Source organism: Humulus lupulus, chromosome 6, assembly GCF_963169125.1.
Source record: "Humulus lupulus chromosome 6, drHumLupu1.1, whole genome shotgun sequence".
NCBI classification, from domain to species: domain Eukaryota; kingdom Viridiplantae; phylum Streptophyta; class Magnoliopsida; order Rosales; family Cannabaceae; genus Humulus; species Humulus lupulus.
Window position 1 is genome coordinate 31,346,544 of NC_084798.1, and position 18,168 is coordinate 31,364,711.

Here is an 18,168-nt window from a genome sequence, read left to right on the forward strand (position 1 = left end):
GAACTAAACTCTTTTTGTGCTAGAGTATAAGATGGATCTATTTTGATTATTGAATTGTGGTTTTTATTATTATTTTTATGAAGTTCTTCTCGTTTGTTCATATCTTCTTGATTTAATTTTCTCATATTAATGTTTGGCCATCATTATTGTGAATTGAGATCTAGGGTTTATACAAAAGTAACACTCTCAGGTATATAAATCAATACACTAATACTTGCACCTATTAATAGAAGATATCTTGAACTCATATTGGAGAACATTATCATTTTATTTCAATATCTCTTCTTTCTCCACTTCAATTACACCTCCTATTTTTTTTAGGCTTGGATGTATATTTTTCTTAGTTTTGGTATGGTACTACTTTGCCCTGAGGTACATAATTAAAAATAAAAACTTTTTTATTGGGTTCTTTTTGAGTTCAATCACTCAAAGCAATTTTTTCTCTCTACTTTGCCCAAAAGTAGCAACAAAATCAACATATCGTATAAACAACAATCTGCTTAATAGATTGAGGCACACTTTTTGGGCAGTTCTCAGGAATTGAGTAACGAAGGCTTTGGGGTTCTCAATAGCCGCAGGATCGAGTTGGTGGTTGCCGATTTGGGTGAAGAGATAGTTCAACTGAAAGAAAAGAGAGAGCTAGGGGTACTTATCCTATAAATGAATATTAAAATTCTATTGTAATATAAAATGGAAAAAAAAACATATAAAATTGGAATACAAATAAAAAAACCGTAAAAATGAAAAAAAATTTAGAATTATTGTATATATGGTAATTCCCCTAAAAAAATATACTTATCTTTTTTTTGTTTAGATTTACCATTAATTTATCATTTAAAAAATCTTCTACAAGTATGAAAAATTGAATATTGTGATTTTACTAATAATTTTTATTCGACTAAGATAAAACAAATTAATTTTAAATTATTTATATTTATATTTCATTCTAATTTTGAGTTAAAAATAGTAATTAAGATTTTTTATTTTGATAAAAATTATTATTTTTATTTGAGAATGTTCAAGAATACTTTAATTTCTTAAATAATAATTTACAGAAGTGGATTTTTTTTTAAATACTTACTTTTTAAAAAATATATATGAGAAAAGAAATTTAAAATATTAATCGGGTATTTGTTTTAAAAAAGAGAGTTTGAGAAAAAAAGAAAAAAATTAATTAAAAATAGATATTTATTAATTATTCTAAATATTTAATGAAATATACATTTAAAATTAATTAAAACTAGATATTTATTAATTATATTAATATAAATTTAAATAATATAAAATATTATTATTATATTAATATATACTACAAATATTTAATGATTTTTTTGTAGCGAGACATTTAATAATTAAATTAATATAAATTTAAATGTTATAAAATATTATTATGATAATAATATATAATATATAATTTTCATTTTTATTAAAAAAAATAATCATTACTCATATTATATATATATATATTTAAAATTACAAGTAATATTTTAATTTAATTTTTCATTTGATATATTTATGTTATTTTTTATATATAATATTATTTATTTATTTCAAATTTATATAACAATAATATAAATTTAATAACAATAATTAATAAATTTTATAAATATAATCAAACAAAGATGGATTTTGACTGTATTTAGTATTTATATATATATATTTATATTTATATAAAAAGCTCGAAGAAAAGTGTCACATTCCCCCTAATTTTACACTATGTTCTTCTTGCCAAAATTGCCCCTATCAAGTGCATTTGTAGGTAAATATATATCTGCAAAACAAGGGAATAAAGTGAGCCCAATAATGTCTAGTAACTGTATTCATTTTCATGATCCAACATCAATGTAAATATAATATGTATATATATAAATAATTATTGGCTTTTAGGCCTGTTAATTAACTATTAATATTATTAGCTAGTTTCATCTCTGATCAAGTAAAAGAGACAACCACACGTACATTATAAAATAATTTATTATTGTAAATTTGTAATTAAGGGATTCAATTCTCACCAATAATAAATACATATAAGTAATTATACGAACACTAAAAATATGTATCTAAACAGTATATAACGTATTACTGTTTTTTAAAATAGTGGGTCATAATTTTAATAAATGTGATTGGCTAAGCTAAACTATCACATTACTGTATATAATATTTGAGTAAATATTTTGAGACTATATTATTACTAACAAAAGACACAAATTAAAAGACAATGAAAATGATTAGTGTGATATTTAAAATAAAAGATGATACAGTGATGAAGCATATTATGAAGATAACTCCAAAAAAACAAATTATTATTATTTGTGTGTGCAGTGTATATATTGGTGTAGGATCTCCAAACAAAGCTTACAGAGTAGTTCTAGCCAATAAGTATAAGATATCATCAATTATTTTATTTTATTTTATTTTTTCTTTTAAAGAGACTAAAAGAAATGAAAAATTAATACTGATTATATAGATGTACCTCATATCGAAGTGAACTTATTATATAAGCTGGCCATCGTCCACAACTAATTACATGTGATAAGATGTCATTTTGGGACGTCTAGAAAAGGTTTGAAAGTCATCATTAATGCAATGAACTCAATCACATTTAAAATGAAGAAAACCATATGGACACCTGCATATATTCAATGAAAAAACCTATAAGACAACAAAATCAACAAGACTTGTAGAAAAATATACAATTATAAAATTTTGTGCGATTTGGGAAAAATTTATTGTAGTGGTTACTAATTTGCTTCTCCATGTATTGTAGTGGTTAGATAATCTAAATTCCAACTAAAATTTATGTTTAAATTGCATGTGCACTGAACTGGTTGAATGTTATTAAGAGTGGGATTTGAGTAGTTACTGGTTAGATAGATCTAAATTCAAACTAGAATTATGATATAAATTAAGTTTTTAGCTCATGGAAGCTCACTTTCACTACTTTTTCTTTATATTTTAGGGAATCATATATTTCATCTTATCTATTGGAAGTGCTCTTATATTACTTGTATTCCCAAAATGTGTCTAAATACTACAATAATTCTTATATATATAAAAATAGCACATAGAAACAAAAACTAATTTTACAAGCACACACATATACATATTGATCATTCTTATATATACATATACATATGCTAAGTGGTATAAATATGATAAAGTCTAAATTGGTCTTTCTCAAATAATAATAATAATAATAATAATAAAAGATATTTGGATTGTATACCAGGGAGAAAGGATGCATGTTGACGACTCATTGCCCAAGAAAATCTGCAAAAAAAGCCATAAACATATAAGAGTTTTTCACTTTAGGTTCATGTACAAGCCTAATCTATTTATGTTTCTTTTTTTTCCCCACAAAAATCACCAACTTCATCTTTTTTTAGTCCCCAACTTCAAAATTTTGATATTTAATAATTTCCTACTTCTCAAATATTTTGCATCCATTTTTTCAGATTTTGTACAAGCATGATCTATCTTACATATCTAAATTAACGATATAAATAATTAATAGCACAAACAGCTTAGAATTCTCATACAAGAAGAAAATTAAGAAAATTAAGAAAACTAACAAATTTTATTTAGAGAAAAGACTTACAATGAGCCTCCACCAGCTGGACCAGCTCCTTTGAATAGTGACATGCCTGCCATAGATATTCCATTTGCAGCTCCTCTTTGCTTTTGGCTCTTCATTTCATCCATGTCAAATAGAAATTGACCAAAAAAAGAGTTACTGACAATGGTCATATTGGTTGAATCAAACATTTTTCAAACATAGCAAATAAGGCAAAAGAATTACCACAGCTCTGTTCTGTAGTAGAAACAATCCAGTAGCAATGGATACCTGATATTGTACAGTATTAAACAATTAATAATTATTGTAAGTGGTTTAGGTTTATATAGAACAAAAGTATGATATTATTGTAAGTCTCTATATCTTTTACAAATGACTAAAATGTCTCAAATTCGAAACTAAGACCTTAAAGATCTCATCCCATTCATATTTGTAGCCATGGATATGTACACTTACAGACACTATGTTCTTCATCACAGATGCATAATCAATCAATAGAGTGAGAGTGAGACCAGATAGGTTGGCCATAAAAGGGTAAGTTGATAGCAATGCTATTGTAACAACCTTCACAAGAAATCAAACAAAAAAATAAGTTTCAAGCAGAAAGATTCTAAGTGATGCTTAAGACATTAAAATAAATTTCATAACTAAACACAAGTGTGTTTGATATGTTAATTGTTAAAAGAGATGAAAAATGCTAAAGACATACCGCTCCGATTCGAGTCAGCTGTAATAAGCCAATCCTTCTCTCCAATGGAGGGTACACAAATAACTGAAATAGAAGCATACCCATGCCTAGAACATGATGAAAGAAAATCAGATAAGCATACTAACAACAGTTATGTAAGTGTTGAGTGTATATATTTTCTAGTCATGTACCTGAAATTGAAAGAGCTTCACCAACTTCAGAACTTGAGTAGCTTAATCCCCCAAGCTTCTTAGGACTAACAGCCCATAATGGAAAAATCTATAACCAATAAAGAAAGTTCATAGAAATGCTCCAAAACAAAGTAGAAATAAAATGTTCATTGAAGTGAAGGAAGAAAATTTTCTTTTACCTCTGCATAAGCCATGTCATGAAGTTGGAAAACACAATATACAATAATAGATGACATTAGGGGCCAGTTCTTGTAAAGACTTTGCTGAGGAGTTTGGCAGTCTTGTTCACACTCTTGCGAATTTGAATTTGGATCGGATCCATACTTGCTCGCCTCTAATCGGTCACAAAGTTTCTCATTCTCCTCTTCATCGTTTTTACTATGAAAGTGAAGTGTTTCCTGAAACCACATGCAAGTTGTTAGCCTTTATGTCTGTCAATAAAGTTTGAACATGGTAAACACGAAAGATATCATGTTAAGAATAGTATTGTAACTTTCACTGTAGAAAAAAAAATCACAAGTCCAATTGTACAAGTCAGAGTTACCAAAGCAGCTTAAAACTTGAGAAACTCCATCTATGACAAAGATTAGGAGAATTCTCCAACTCATTACTCCTAATTTTTGCCTTATCGACATTCCTCTAGGAAGATTCCTTTTTCTGTGCTGTACTTAGTTTTTTTACTATACAGATTAAACAACACCTAATGCACTTATATTTGGAGCTAAAAGATCCAATATGACATTCAACAAGTAATCTTTAGACCCTTTCATTGTAATTACGATTATGATATGGGTTCTTTACCAAAATAATCCAAACAAATTCACTTTTCTGTTTGCAGTGTGCTATTGAATATTTCTACGAAATCGTCACAAATGTAAGGATATGTTTCATAACTACAAATGTTGAAATATAAGAAGAAAATTATTCTTAATTAGCTACAGTTATGGATTTTCTGATCTTTAAAGTTTCTTTGTGATTCTTTTAGCCTTGAACCAAGAATAAGATCATTGAAAAATTGAACTGAGTCTTCTGTTTATATTGCCCCTTAAATTTCATACCAGTATTTATAAGATGTCTGAAGTGGAATAATTAATGATAAAGATAGTAAAGTAGACACATGAACATACCGGAAGCCAGAAGCACAGAATAGTTATCACCAGTGCAATAATTGATATGAACAAGCAGGGTAAGAAGTAGGGGAACCTATCAAATCATTTTTTTAAGCTACAAATTAGATACATGAACAAAAGTAATAAAATCAGATCAAAATTCAGAAATTATTATAATTACCTCCCAAACAGAGATTCCTTAGAAAACACATCTGGGAACTTCTCTGCTGGCTACATATTTGTACAAACAAACTCGTTAAAAATAATAATAATCACATGATATGTTACATAAGTGTGACAACAAGTATACCTGTGCAAGGAAACCTCCAAGAGCTGGACCAATGACTAGTGCAATTCCCCAAGCTGTGCTAATCTGAGAAATTTACTCTTCTTTTTATATCCCATACCAAATGTGGTGAGGGAGAAATTTAAAAACAAGAGAACAAAGGTTCTTACTATTGACATTCCCAAAGCTTGATATTCTTTCCGGCAAATTTCTGAAGCATATGCCTAGAAATGAAAAGAAAAGAAATTTAACATAAGTAGCCTATCTAAGTGCATTTGTGCAAAAATGATCCATCAATGTCATCAAAGAATATGTTTTATGCAAAGTTAGATGGGTTTTATACCTTCACAGCACCAAGATTACCACACAAACATCCTTGGAGAAATCTCATAGAAACTGCCATCCAGAAGCTTGTACTAAGTCCAAAAAGTGTGTTGAAGATTAACCTGAGATAATCATCATTGACATAAATAAATATAAGAGCACAAAGTGAGAAACTATATCTTGAATATATATGTACAAACTTGATAAATGAGAATTAGTACTAACACAGCAATTGTGCCAAAGATAATCACAGGTTTACGACCATATCGATCAGCTATAACTCCCCAAAATAAAGAAGTCAAAAATCTTCCACACATAAATGAAGCTCCTACAAGAGATGAAAGATACCATAAGAACTATAATCTTGGATCGTTTTTTAATAAAGTAAGAAAAAAATAACCATAAGAAGTATAATCTTGGATAGTTTTTTAAAAATAAATAAAGTCACAATAGTCATAACACAAGCTCACCAATAGCACCAGCATAGTAACCGATATCCTCTTCCCTTTTTGCAATATGAAAATCCCTTACCTGCAGAAAGTTTTTAATATAAACCGTATGAGTCAGATGAAGCATGAGTTATATGGTTAAAAAATAAGAATTAAGCACTTGTATAATTTATTGGATTTACCAAAACACATACTCACCATGAAATACATGAAAGGGAAAAGAGTTGCAATCGGCAAGTCTGCAAAATTTAACCAAGAAAAGAAAAAAGAATCAAAGATACAAAATTTTATTATAACCAGCCTACTCAGTTACACAAGTGTAGATAATCAAAAGAAAGACACACTTATCAAACTTAGTGTTAATGAATTGAATAATGTGAAAACTGATCCAACATCACCTTTTTTGCTTCAATGATTGGCTCTTCAACTTTAATATATAAGAGAAACCAAAAAACTCACTTCTATGTACAGACAAATAAGTAAAGGTAGCATAGTAGTAGTAGTAGTAGTACCTGCAACAAGGGCAACAATGAAAACATAGAACAAATGCTTGAAAGGAATATTTGGATTGGATTGTTTGAGTTTATCAATCTTGCAACCTGGGCACTTCTCATCATAGTAAACCCTCTCATCCTGCTTCAGCAGCACTTCTCTATTCTCAGCCATCTTTTTATTACAGATGAAAATAGACAGAGAGAGACTTGTTTATTTATATGGTTTCATAAGAGAAAAGACTCAATTGTGCACACAATTATGCACCTTATGTGTAGCCATGTGAATGCTACAAAATAATAATTATGTACCTAACAAAATTTACTTCTAGGAGTACGAGGGGCCTATACTTTGGGGTGGCCAGAGCTAGCCACCTACCAGCCACGTACTATTACCATATTTGTAGCACTTAATTGTCAACATTATATTTGTTTTATATGCCAACTAATTATTCAGGAATCTATATATAGCCCAATTTTTATATGTATATATATAATTGCAACAGTTGAATTAATAGTGTCAACTAATAGCACTAGATTTCTCTAATAAGAAAAAAACAACAGCGTAGATCTAGAATAGTCCATTCGAGTCAAAAAAGAAAAGTGATATGGAAATCCCACTCTATACTTTTGTTTGCACTCTCTCGTGTCATTATTGACTATTTAGAAAAGAAAAGAGATGAGAATGGGAATAATAATCCATCCTAAGTAAATGTTAAAAATTGGTCCACGCTATGGTGTCCAGTCTATTAGCAACATGGTGGCCATAATTTGAGCCCTAAAATAGTGTGCATTTTTTCTAAATTTAACTAGTACAAGCATCCAATGTATTCGTGTCGGAGTTAGAATTTGATAAGAAGTGTAGCTTTGAATAAATTTAGAGATTTAGTAAGGACCTTTATGTTATTTTCTTTGATTATATTAAAATATTTAATTAAAAATTTTAATAACTAAAAATTTGAGGTGGGCTTCAGCCTCACATTGGTTTTAGTGCCTCTGTCACTAAATTTATCAACCGAGCTAATGTGTTGTCCCCAAGGCAACCTTCTCATTCTCTCTCCCCAATTAATATCAACAATCTCTCCTCAAGAATAATAATAGACTCAATTAAAAATTTTAATTTTAATTTAACATAACATTAACATCTGTCCTATTAAAATTTATTCTCAATTAAAAGTTCAATTAAGAAAAATGCTGAGTGGCACAATAGAATTTCTATCCCCAGAGTACGTGGCCTTTAAATTTGGTCAATTAGACCATCTCCAATGCTCGTGGTCTCCTAAATAGTTCTCTGACAGGCTACTAAATATGTTGATGGCTTACCATTGGAGTGGAAAGTGGCTTATCAATTTTGAAGAAGTCGTTGCCTCACAGAGGCAACGGTGCTATCTTTATTTTTATTTTATTTTTTTTAATTATACATATATATATTATATATAGGAAAATATTACCGTTGGTGTAAAAAATGGTAATATATTAAAAAAAATTCTTCTATAAATACTCATCTATTTCATTCAATTTTCACACCATTTCATACATTTTTCTTCCAAATTATCAATATCTCAAAATTTATTTTTTTACCAATGGATTCCCAAAATTCTCAAAATTTTCCAAATTCTCCAAATACCAACTCTCAAAATCTAAATTTTCAAAATTCATCATTTTCTCCACATACCAATCCCCAAAATCCAAATTTTCAATATTCTCATTTCAATCAAAATTTTCAAAATACTCCTTCTACTAATCCTCAAAATCCAAATTTTCAATATTATCAATTTAACCAAAGTTTTCCAAATTCTCAAAATTATCCCATGTCCTCTTACCCTTACCAAAATTTTGGCTCTATTGAGACACCCCAACAAGCTCCATTCTTCACACCAACAAATTTACTACCATATGCATTTCATATGCCTTCCCTACACCAACCCGAAATGGTTTCAAGAAATTATAGGCCAAGTATGGAAAAATCTAGTATTGATTTGAATCGTGGAACATCATCGACATCTGTCTCTGAAACCCAACCTGAACATAGTGTTGAAGGGTTGGAAAATGTAGTTCTACACAATGAAGATGAATCAAGGCATAAATGTAAAGTCAAATGGAGCAAGGAAGCCATTATACTTCTGATAAGTGGATGGCTTCATACATCTAAGGATGCCATTGTGGGGAATGACCAAACTTCTACACATTTCTGGGCTCGGATTGCAGAATACTACAACACCAACCAAAAAAGCGAGCAAGCAAGAACTGGAAGGCAATGCAAAGATCATTGGAACAAGATGAATCAAAAGGTTGCGCGTTTCAATGGGTGTTATAAACGAGTACAACAAGCACATCACAGTGGTTGGTCTGATGAGAAAATTCTTGAGAATGCACATCAATTGTACAAATCTGAAAATAACAACTCAAATTTTCTGCTTGTGGACTGTTGGAGATTGCTAAAGGATGAGCCGAAATGGAATACAATGTACCAACCAAAAGGTGGTAAGAGAACAAAGGTGTCAGATACAGGGGCATTTACTTCTTCTTCCAATGCAGACATCAGTGATGATGAAGTACGTGAAGTGCGCCCTACTGGCCAAAAGGCAGCAAAGAGAAAAGGGAAGGAAAAAAAAGACACACATGCTAGATTTATAGAGATTAGTGAACAGAAAGCATCTGCATTGGAGAAATTGGTGGCGATAAAGGAGAAAGAGGGGACGATAAAGGAGGAAGAGGCAGAAGATAATAGGATGGAAAAATACATGGATTATCTCATCATGGACACGTCACATATGACTCATGAACAAAAGAAAGATCATGAAAACTTGTGTACTTATATTAAGAATAATATCCTGAAGTTGTAATTATTATGTATTTTTATCAACCGCATTATTATGTATTTTATTTTATTTAAATAAATTATCCTTTATGATAACGGCTATATTTTAACGGTTATATTTCAACGGCTACATTTCAACGACTATATTTTAACGGCTATATTTCAACAGCTATATTTTAACGGCTATATTTCAACGGCTATATTTTAACGGCTACATTTCAACAGCTATATTTTAACGGCTGTATTTTAATCAACGGCTATATTTTAACGGCTACATTTTAACGGCTATATTTTAACGGCTACATTTTAACCGCTATATTTCAACGGCTACCATGTCTATAAATACCAAATTTCAATATTCCTTTTACTCAACTCTCCATTCAATCCTTCATTTTACTCTTTCATTCATCTTTCATTCCCAAATATCATATACTCTAAGTTCAACAATGGATTCGCCAAACTCTCCGAATCCATACGACAATATGAGTCTAGAGGATATCATAATTGTAGAGTGTACTGACGATCAGGATGATCAATATTTCAAAGCACTCATGGATGGGGGTAGCTCAACAAGACAAGGAAGAAAGAGAGCCCACATTGATAGAGGTCATGTAGAAGGACACCAACGTTTGTTCGATGACTACTTTTCTGATGAACCGGTGTATACAGAATATCAATTTCGAAGAAGATTTAGAATGCGTAGACATGTATTCCTACGCATAGTGCAAGCTCTAGAAAATCATTCAGAGTATTTCCATACGAGGTTTGATGCAGTCGGTAGAAGGGGGCTTTCGCCATTACAGAAGTGCACCGCTGCTATGTGAATGTTGGCATATGGAGCGCCTGCCGATTATGTTGATGAGTATGTTTGAATTGGTGAAACTACCGCTATTGAATGTCTAGTCAATTTCGTTCGAGGAGTGAATGATATTTTTGGGATCGAATATTTAAGACGGCCCAATGCTGGGGACATTCGTCGCTTACTTCAAATGGGGGAGGTGCGTGGTTTTCCAGGCATGTTGGGAAGCATTGATTGTATGCACTGGGAATGGAAAAATTGCCCAGTTGCATGGAAATGTCAATTCACGCGAGGTGATCACGGCAGACCAACAATCATGCTCGAAGCAGTTGCATCACAAGATCTTTTGATATGGCATGCATTTTTTGGTGTTCCAGGATCCAATAATGATCTCAACGTGTTAAATCAATCCCCAATATTCACTGATATCTTACAAGGGCAAGCTGTGAGAGTTGAGTTTACGATAAATGGCACACAATACAACAAGGGGTATTATCTAGCAGATGGTATCTATCCAGAGTGGGGTACATTTGTTAAAACTATCCCACTGCCTCAAGGAGAGAAAAGAAAATTATTTGCCCGATGCCAAGAAGCGGTACGCAAAGATGTTGAGCGAGCATTCGGAGTACTTCAATCTCGTTTTGCTATTGTACGAGGACCAACACGTTTTTGGCAAAGAGATGTTCTCAAAGATATTATGTATGCATGCATCATATTGCACAACATTATTGTCGAGGATGAAAGAGATGCATATGAGAATTTGTTTGATTTTAATTATGATGACGGCCCCGCCGACACCCTAATGGTTGAAGTATTGCATGGACCTATTTCTGACTTCCCGACAATGCTTCAAAGAAATGCTGAAATTCGTGATAGAAACATTCATCGCAATCTTCAGCGGACTTGGTAGAGCACATATGGTCAAAATTTGGAAATCATTTTAATTAGCATTTTTTTAATTATGTTAGATTGATTAATTATGATTATGTCATTTTATAAGCTCCTTTAAATTTCTTCTAATTTAAATTTGATATAATATTTATTTATATTAATATATGGATTTAAAAAATTTGTGTGATAATATTTATAATTACAAAATAATAATATGTGGGGCCATAGTTGACAACTTTTTGAGTGGCTTAGCATTGGAGCATTTTTATGAAAAAAGTTGCCAAAAGTGATGTGAATGAGAGAGAAAATAAAAAATTATAGTTTGGAATGATTTGGACATGTTAAGCCACCATTAGGGTAGCCACTATTAAAGTTGCTCTTAAAAAAACTGCTAAGTAGCACAGTAGCACAATGATTGGTATTTTTTTTTTTTTAAATTGTTCAGTAAATTTAATATTTTTTTTACTTGTATAGACTCTAAAACCAATAATAAATAACCATGTGGATTGTGAAACAACTCCACTTGGGATGAATTAGGAATGTTCTTTTGGCAATAATAAAAACACACACGGGTAAATTAATATTTTCATTTAAAACTAATTATTTTAAATTTATAATTTTAAACATTTTAAATTTGTTATTTACATTTATTATTTTAAGGTATAAAATATTTGAACAATTTTATTTATGGCAAAGTGTAAGAGTGAAGAAAGAGAGTTTTATTAGCATTTTTATTCAAGAGAAATAGAAATGCTAAGGAAACTTTTGAATAAAATAATCTTTTTTATTTGATTGTTTATTAAAAAATTTAATGTATAAAATATTTAAATAATATCATTTGTCAATTAGTAGCATAATAAAGTATGAAAGAGAAATAGAAAAAGAGTATTACTTAGCATTTCTCTTCTACAAAATAATCTCATTAAAAAAAATCCAAATTCAATTTTTTTTCAACTTTTAAAATAAGTATATACTTGATATTTACTATATTTTAGAATCATAAGAGCTTTATTTTACACATAATAATGTGACAGTTTAACCTAGCCAATCACATTTATTAAAATTGGAACCTACTGTTTTAAAAAACAGTAACACATCACTATATATAATATTTTAGTGTATATTTTGAATGCACATATCATTACTCTTCTTAAATATTTTAGCAAGCAAACCAGACAAAAAGGAAAAAAAAAGTAGGGAAACAAATGAGAAATTATATGAAATCAACAAAAATGCAAACTCAAATTTCTTCAATAGAGAAAACAAAAATCAACTAAAAGAGGAAAACGAATAATAAAAAAATCTAATAAGAAAAAATAATACAAAATAAGAAGACTAACTCATCCACAAACTGCACAAAGATGAAGCTCAAGTTGCTATCCAACAGTCTTTTTTAACACTATCTTGAAGAATAAGAAGACGAAAGAGAAAATGAATAAAGGAACAATAGAGATTGACAGAAAACAAAATAATCATAACTGAAATAATTAGTTCACTTTTTGAATATTAAATGTACAATTTTTTTTTTGGACAAAAATTAAATGCATAACATTTATTTTTAAAAAAAAATAGAGTTTCGAAAAAACATAAACATGTGATACATGTTTGAATATATACGTTGATTTAATACAATAAAAAAATAACTATCAAATTAAGAAAAATTTGGAGTATCAGATTGGAATATTCGGCGGCCAACTAAACCATTTTTCTGTCAACATTCATACGAGCATGATGCCAATGCATTATTAAATTAAAAAAAAAACAGAAAGTCAATCTTTAACTTTTCATTATGTGAAGAAACCTAGGCCTTAGTTTGTGTTTTGTAAAATAATTAAAAATGGTTTATTGAATTTAAATTTTGTCACAATATTTTTGCACTCACCCTTTATTTACGGACTCATCAATTTACAGAGTGTGAGTACATGTATCAAATATCAGTATTTATAAGATTATATTTCAAAATATATTAACTACTTCAGATAATTATTTTTAAACATTTTACAAAATACAAAATCTAAATTTATTTATTTTTTTAAAACAAAAGGTCATGTAATAACGTAAAATACATAGCCTCAAAATGGTATAAACTTTTTTTTTTTCTTTTCTTTATCATTTTTCTGTTTATAAACACAATTTCACAATAATTTTACCCTTTCATTTGTCCAGTAACATCTGAAACTCTATAATAATAATAATAATAATAATAATAATAGTTTCATTTAAAAAATAGAAACACACTCTATTCTAAAAAAATCTATATTATCCAATAAACAACGGTAAAATATGCAAAATCCAAAATGAAGTTCATGTACAGAGCAAAAATTTAATGAAAAATCTGAAAGTATTTCTTTCTCTTTTTTTTTTTTTTCTTTTTTGAAAGTTACTTTTGATTTGGCCTATCTTAGTAATGCATATCATAAAAGCACACCAGTAATCATTTTTCAACTATATTCTTCAAAATACATCATTAAAATTAGTAGTGAAAAATATCCAAACTAATCTAATTACACCCAACCAAATTAAATCAATCTAATTACAAAAAAAAAAAATAGATATTCAATCACAATTAGATTGGATCCAATAACAGAGATTATATTGTAAAATTTAATTTAACAACTAATTCAATTCAATTACATATATATACATATATACTAGATACAAACATCGTGCAATGCAGGTCTACATTTGCTTAGTTTGATTTATAGAATCAATTAATTATATTTATTAATTTTTTTATCATTATCATTATCATATAAATTTTAAATAAATAAACAATATTATATATACAAGAATGACATAAACATATTAAATGAAAAATTAAACAAAAAATATTGTTTATGATTTTATATATACATATGATAACATTTTTAATCATATAATTTTTTTTAATGTCTTGTATTAAATATTATTATAATAAGATATATTGACAGCGATAATGCTAAAAAAATTTCAAAAGTTACACTTTGATGCTAATTTTTTTTTGCGGTAATAATACATATAAATCTATAATTTTTGTGCAACCGTTAGTACTCACCGTTAAATGCCCATTAAGTATCGACATAGAATATATTTATTAGTATAATTGGTTGCGATAATACCAAAATATTTTCAAAAGTTACAATTTAATACCCAATTTTTTTGGCTATAATACATAAATCTACAATTTTGGTGCAACCGTTAGTATTCACCGTTGTTGACCACGATTTTGGCCAATGACGAGTAGACGTCAAAACTACAATAAACCTTCAAGAGAAAAAAACGACCTTGATGATTTTTATAGTGGTTCAGCCACAATATGTTGGTAATAGCCTAATCCACTTAGAGTTATGATTTATGGATCTACACTCAATATCAGATGAATCTGTGTCAATTGAGTTTCTTCAGTATAAATGAAAAGAATACAATATTTCTCTCAGAATACAAATACTCTCTTAGGAAAATCAGAATTCGAATCCCTCAATGATGCCATGAGCTCTGTATTTATAGGCCCAGGATCGTACAAACCGAAATCCCTCATAATCGAGATATTTCTGCTATTCTCACAATATTTAATTAATAACAAAAGTTAAAATACAACAATATGCGACTTCTTTGGGATAATCTGAGATATTCCCGCGTAGGTACGACTAATTCTAGCCGAAGTCGTTACTAGAATTTCATTTGCATAACGATGATCTGTTTAGTCGGTCAACTTCACTCCTTGAAGAAAGACTGGTCGGCCATGCACTCCACCGATCGGCCAAACTCTTCACTGGTCGGCCAAACACTCAACTGGTCGGCCAAAAATCTTTACCGGTCGGACAGAAATTCTATCAGGTCAAACAAATCATTTCCAAACCAAATAAACAATTTCCATGTCAGTAATATCACCAGATTAATCTAAAACCTTTGATCCGACCATTTCTTGCCACTTGTCACTTTTATTGCCACGTCATCGTTTTCAAATTTTGGGGATAACAACCGTTAACTGCCTGTTAAGTATCCACGTGAAATATATGGATTTTGGGATGATTTTAGACTAAATTATTTAAAATTCTTTAAATATTATAAAAATCATTTTACATTTTAAAAAATCTATAAGATTTTTAAATACTAATTAATGATAGGGTTTATACCTTTTTAGACCATGTGTTTTGTCTCATTACCTGTGTGGACCCTGTGTTTTGATAAATTACTTTTTGGACCCTGTGTTTTCTAAAATAGTTCAAATAGACCCCTAAAGCCGATTTTCATCAAAGTTTTTTAAACTAAAATCACAAATAATTCATCAAACTAACAATTCAGAATAAAAATACAGTCATTCTGCCTAAGAACTGTGTTGTTATACTCAATTTTTTGTTCATCAAAATCAGATTTAGGGGCCTATTTGAACTATTTTACAAAACACAGAGTCCAAAAAATAATTTGTCAAAACACAGGGTCCAAACAGGTAATGAAGCAAAACACAGGGTCTAAAAATATATAAACCCTTAATGATATAGATTTTGAGATGATTTTGAGTTTCAATTTTAATTTGTGTTGTTTCGAATTTGCAAATTTTAGTTTTATTAATTAGTTTCTAATAATCTTTTTTTTTTAATTTTAAATGGTTTTTATAGTATTTAAAGAATTTAGGGATATTGGCGGCGATAATACTCAAATCATGTATAAAGTTACACTAGAATACCTAAATTCAAGAGTATAAAAATGTGTCATGTGGATACTTAACGGACAGTTAACGATGAGTACTAACTGTTACACCAAAATTGTAGATTTATGTATTATTACCGCAAAAAAAAAAGATTTTGCTATTAAAGTGTAACTTTTAAAATTTTTTGGATATTATCGCCACCAATATGGCTTATAATAATAATATTTTATAATATTTGAATTCATATTAATATAATTAGTAAAAAATTAAGATTATATATTATTATCATAATAATATTTTATAACATTTAAATTTATATTAATATAATTATTAAATATCTATTTTATAATATTTGAATTTGAATTTATATTAATATAATTATTATATATAATCTTATATTAAATGTTAATATAATGATGATATTTTATAATATTTGAATTTATATTAATATAATTAATAAATATCTATTTTTAATTAGTTTTAAAAGTATATTCCGTTAAATATTTAGAATATTTCGTTAAAATTAACAAAACAAACTGTCAAAACAAAAAAAATTCGTTATTAATACATTTTTTATGCAGAAGAGATGTTAAAGAATATTTATAATAATTTTAATATATTATTATTGGCTGAGTACAAGATATTTTATTAAATTGAATGTCTTGATGTTGTGTTTTTTTTTAGTTGTTGTCCTTGACTCTTTTGAGACTTAATGATTGTAACTTAAAATTTTTAAATTTGATGTTTTTTTTAAATTAAATTATATAAAATTCGATACTAAATATAATGATATGTCATAACTAATAAGAGTATTGGAGAGCTTAAGATGCACCATAGCAATGGAACTCTCACAAAACATCCAAGTAGTGAAATAATAAGTTCCGACATGAAACAACGGGAAAAAATAACAATTAAAAGACTATTTAAAGTCATATTCAAAGATTTATTAAAAAAAAGAAAGGAAATTTGATTTTTAATGCATTAAATAGGGTATCATAATAAAAATACAATTCCACTATATACATGTCCATTTGATCATAGTATTTTCCTTAGTTCCAAAAATACCCTTCTCTCTATACTCTCTCGGACGCTCTCTATTCTCTCCCTCACTCTCTCGGTCCCAAAATCAAAATCCTCAAAATCTCTCACTCTCCTTTCGCATTCACTGTCGAATCTATGGGCATTGTCTTCCACGACCACGACCGCACATCAGTGGCAAGAAATCTCGACCGGAGTAGGTGGGTAGGCGAGAAAACCCAAGAGATCAACGAAACAACCCCAAAATAGAAAAATGTGAGAGATTTACTTGTTCATTATGCAATAAATTGTCTGTGTCTACTTTATTTGTTAATTTTTTGTTCATAGGATAGATCGAGACTAGGGAATGAAAAAATCTTTGTTTTTTTTTAGATTTTTTATGCACCTCAATAGAAATCGATAGGACTCGATAGTATATGTTAGGCTCTGGATTTGATTGTGCCTCGATAGGCCTCAATGGGACTCAATAGAACTCGATCATATTTTAGGCATATAGATGATTTTTAGCATATACCTCGATAAGACTCGATAATATTAGACTTATGGTTAATTTTAGCATCTACCTCGATAGGACTTGATGATAGTGGCATATGGCTGATTTAGCCTCGATAGGACTCGATGATATTAGGCATATGGCTGATTTTAGCACCTGTCTCGATATGCCTCGATAGGACTCGATAGTAACCAGATGATATTAGGCATATGGCTTGATTTTAGCACATGCCTCGATAGGCCTCGATGAGACTCGATGATATTAGGCATATGAATGATTTTAGCACCTGTCTCGAAAGGCCTCGATAGGACTCGATAGTTACCAAATTGTTTTACATTTTTAACATTCTTTAACATTTTTTTTTTCAGATGCCTGAATTGATTG

General features: G+C 29.2%; 2 protein-coding genes and 1 pseudogene across 3 annotated transcripts; 2 read left to right on the top strand and 1 right to left on the bottom strand.

Moving 5' to 3' along the window:
• Positions 1-1,625: 1,625 nt before the first annotated feature.
• On the bottom strand, positions 1,626-7,357 carry LOC133782007 (protein ZINC INDUCED FACILITATOR 1-like). Of its 2 annotated transcripts, XM_062221146.1 has the most exons (18): positions 7,134-7,356; positions 6,820-6,860; positions 6,643-6,703; positions 6,398-6,500; positions 6,192-6,294; positions 6,019-6,072; positions 5,873-5,935; positions 5,744-5,793; positions 5,581-5,656; positions 4,633-4,851; positions 4,454-4,541; positions 4,284-4,369; positions 4,031-4,138; positions 3,800-3,844; positions 3,599-3,687; positions 3,227-3,270; positions 2,474-2,629; positions 1,626-1,771 (listed from the first exon to the last, which is right to left on the bottom strand). In XM_062221146.1, the coding sequence occupies exons 1-17, from the start codon at positions 7,285-7,287 to the stop codon at positions 2,541-2,543; spliced, it is 1,473 nt and encodes a 490-aa protein (XP_062077130.1). In that variant the 5' UTR covers positions 7,288-7,356; the 3' UTR covers positions 1,626-1,771; positions 2,474-2,540. The 2 variants fall into 2 exon arrangements, with proteins under 2 accessions (XP_062077130.1, XP_062077131.1); XM_062221147.1 differs by lacking the exon at positions 5,873-5,935 and having other exon boundaries at positions 7,134-7,357.
• A 1,686-nt stretch (positions 7,358-9,043) lies between these two features.
• LOC133784928 (glutathione S-transferase T3-like) lies at positions 9,044-10,169 on the top strand. Its single transcript, XM_062224194.1, has 2 exons — positions 9,044-9,923; positions 10,159-10,169. The coding sequence occupies exons 1-2, from the start codon at positions 9,044-9,046 to the stop codon at positions 10,167-10,169; spliced, it is 891 nt and encodes a 296-aa protein (XP_062080178.1).
• Positions 10,170-10,379: 210 nt separating this feature from the next.
• On the top strand, positions 10,380-11,642 carry LOC133784929 (uncharacterized; annotated as a pseudogene).
• Positions 11,643-18,168: the final 6,526 nt, after the last annotated feature.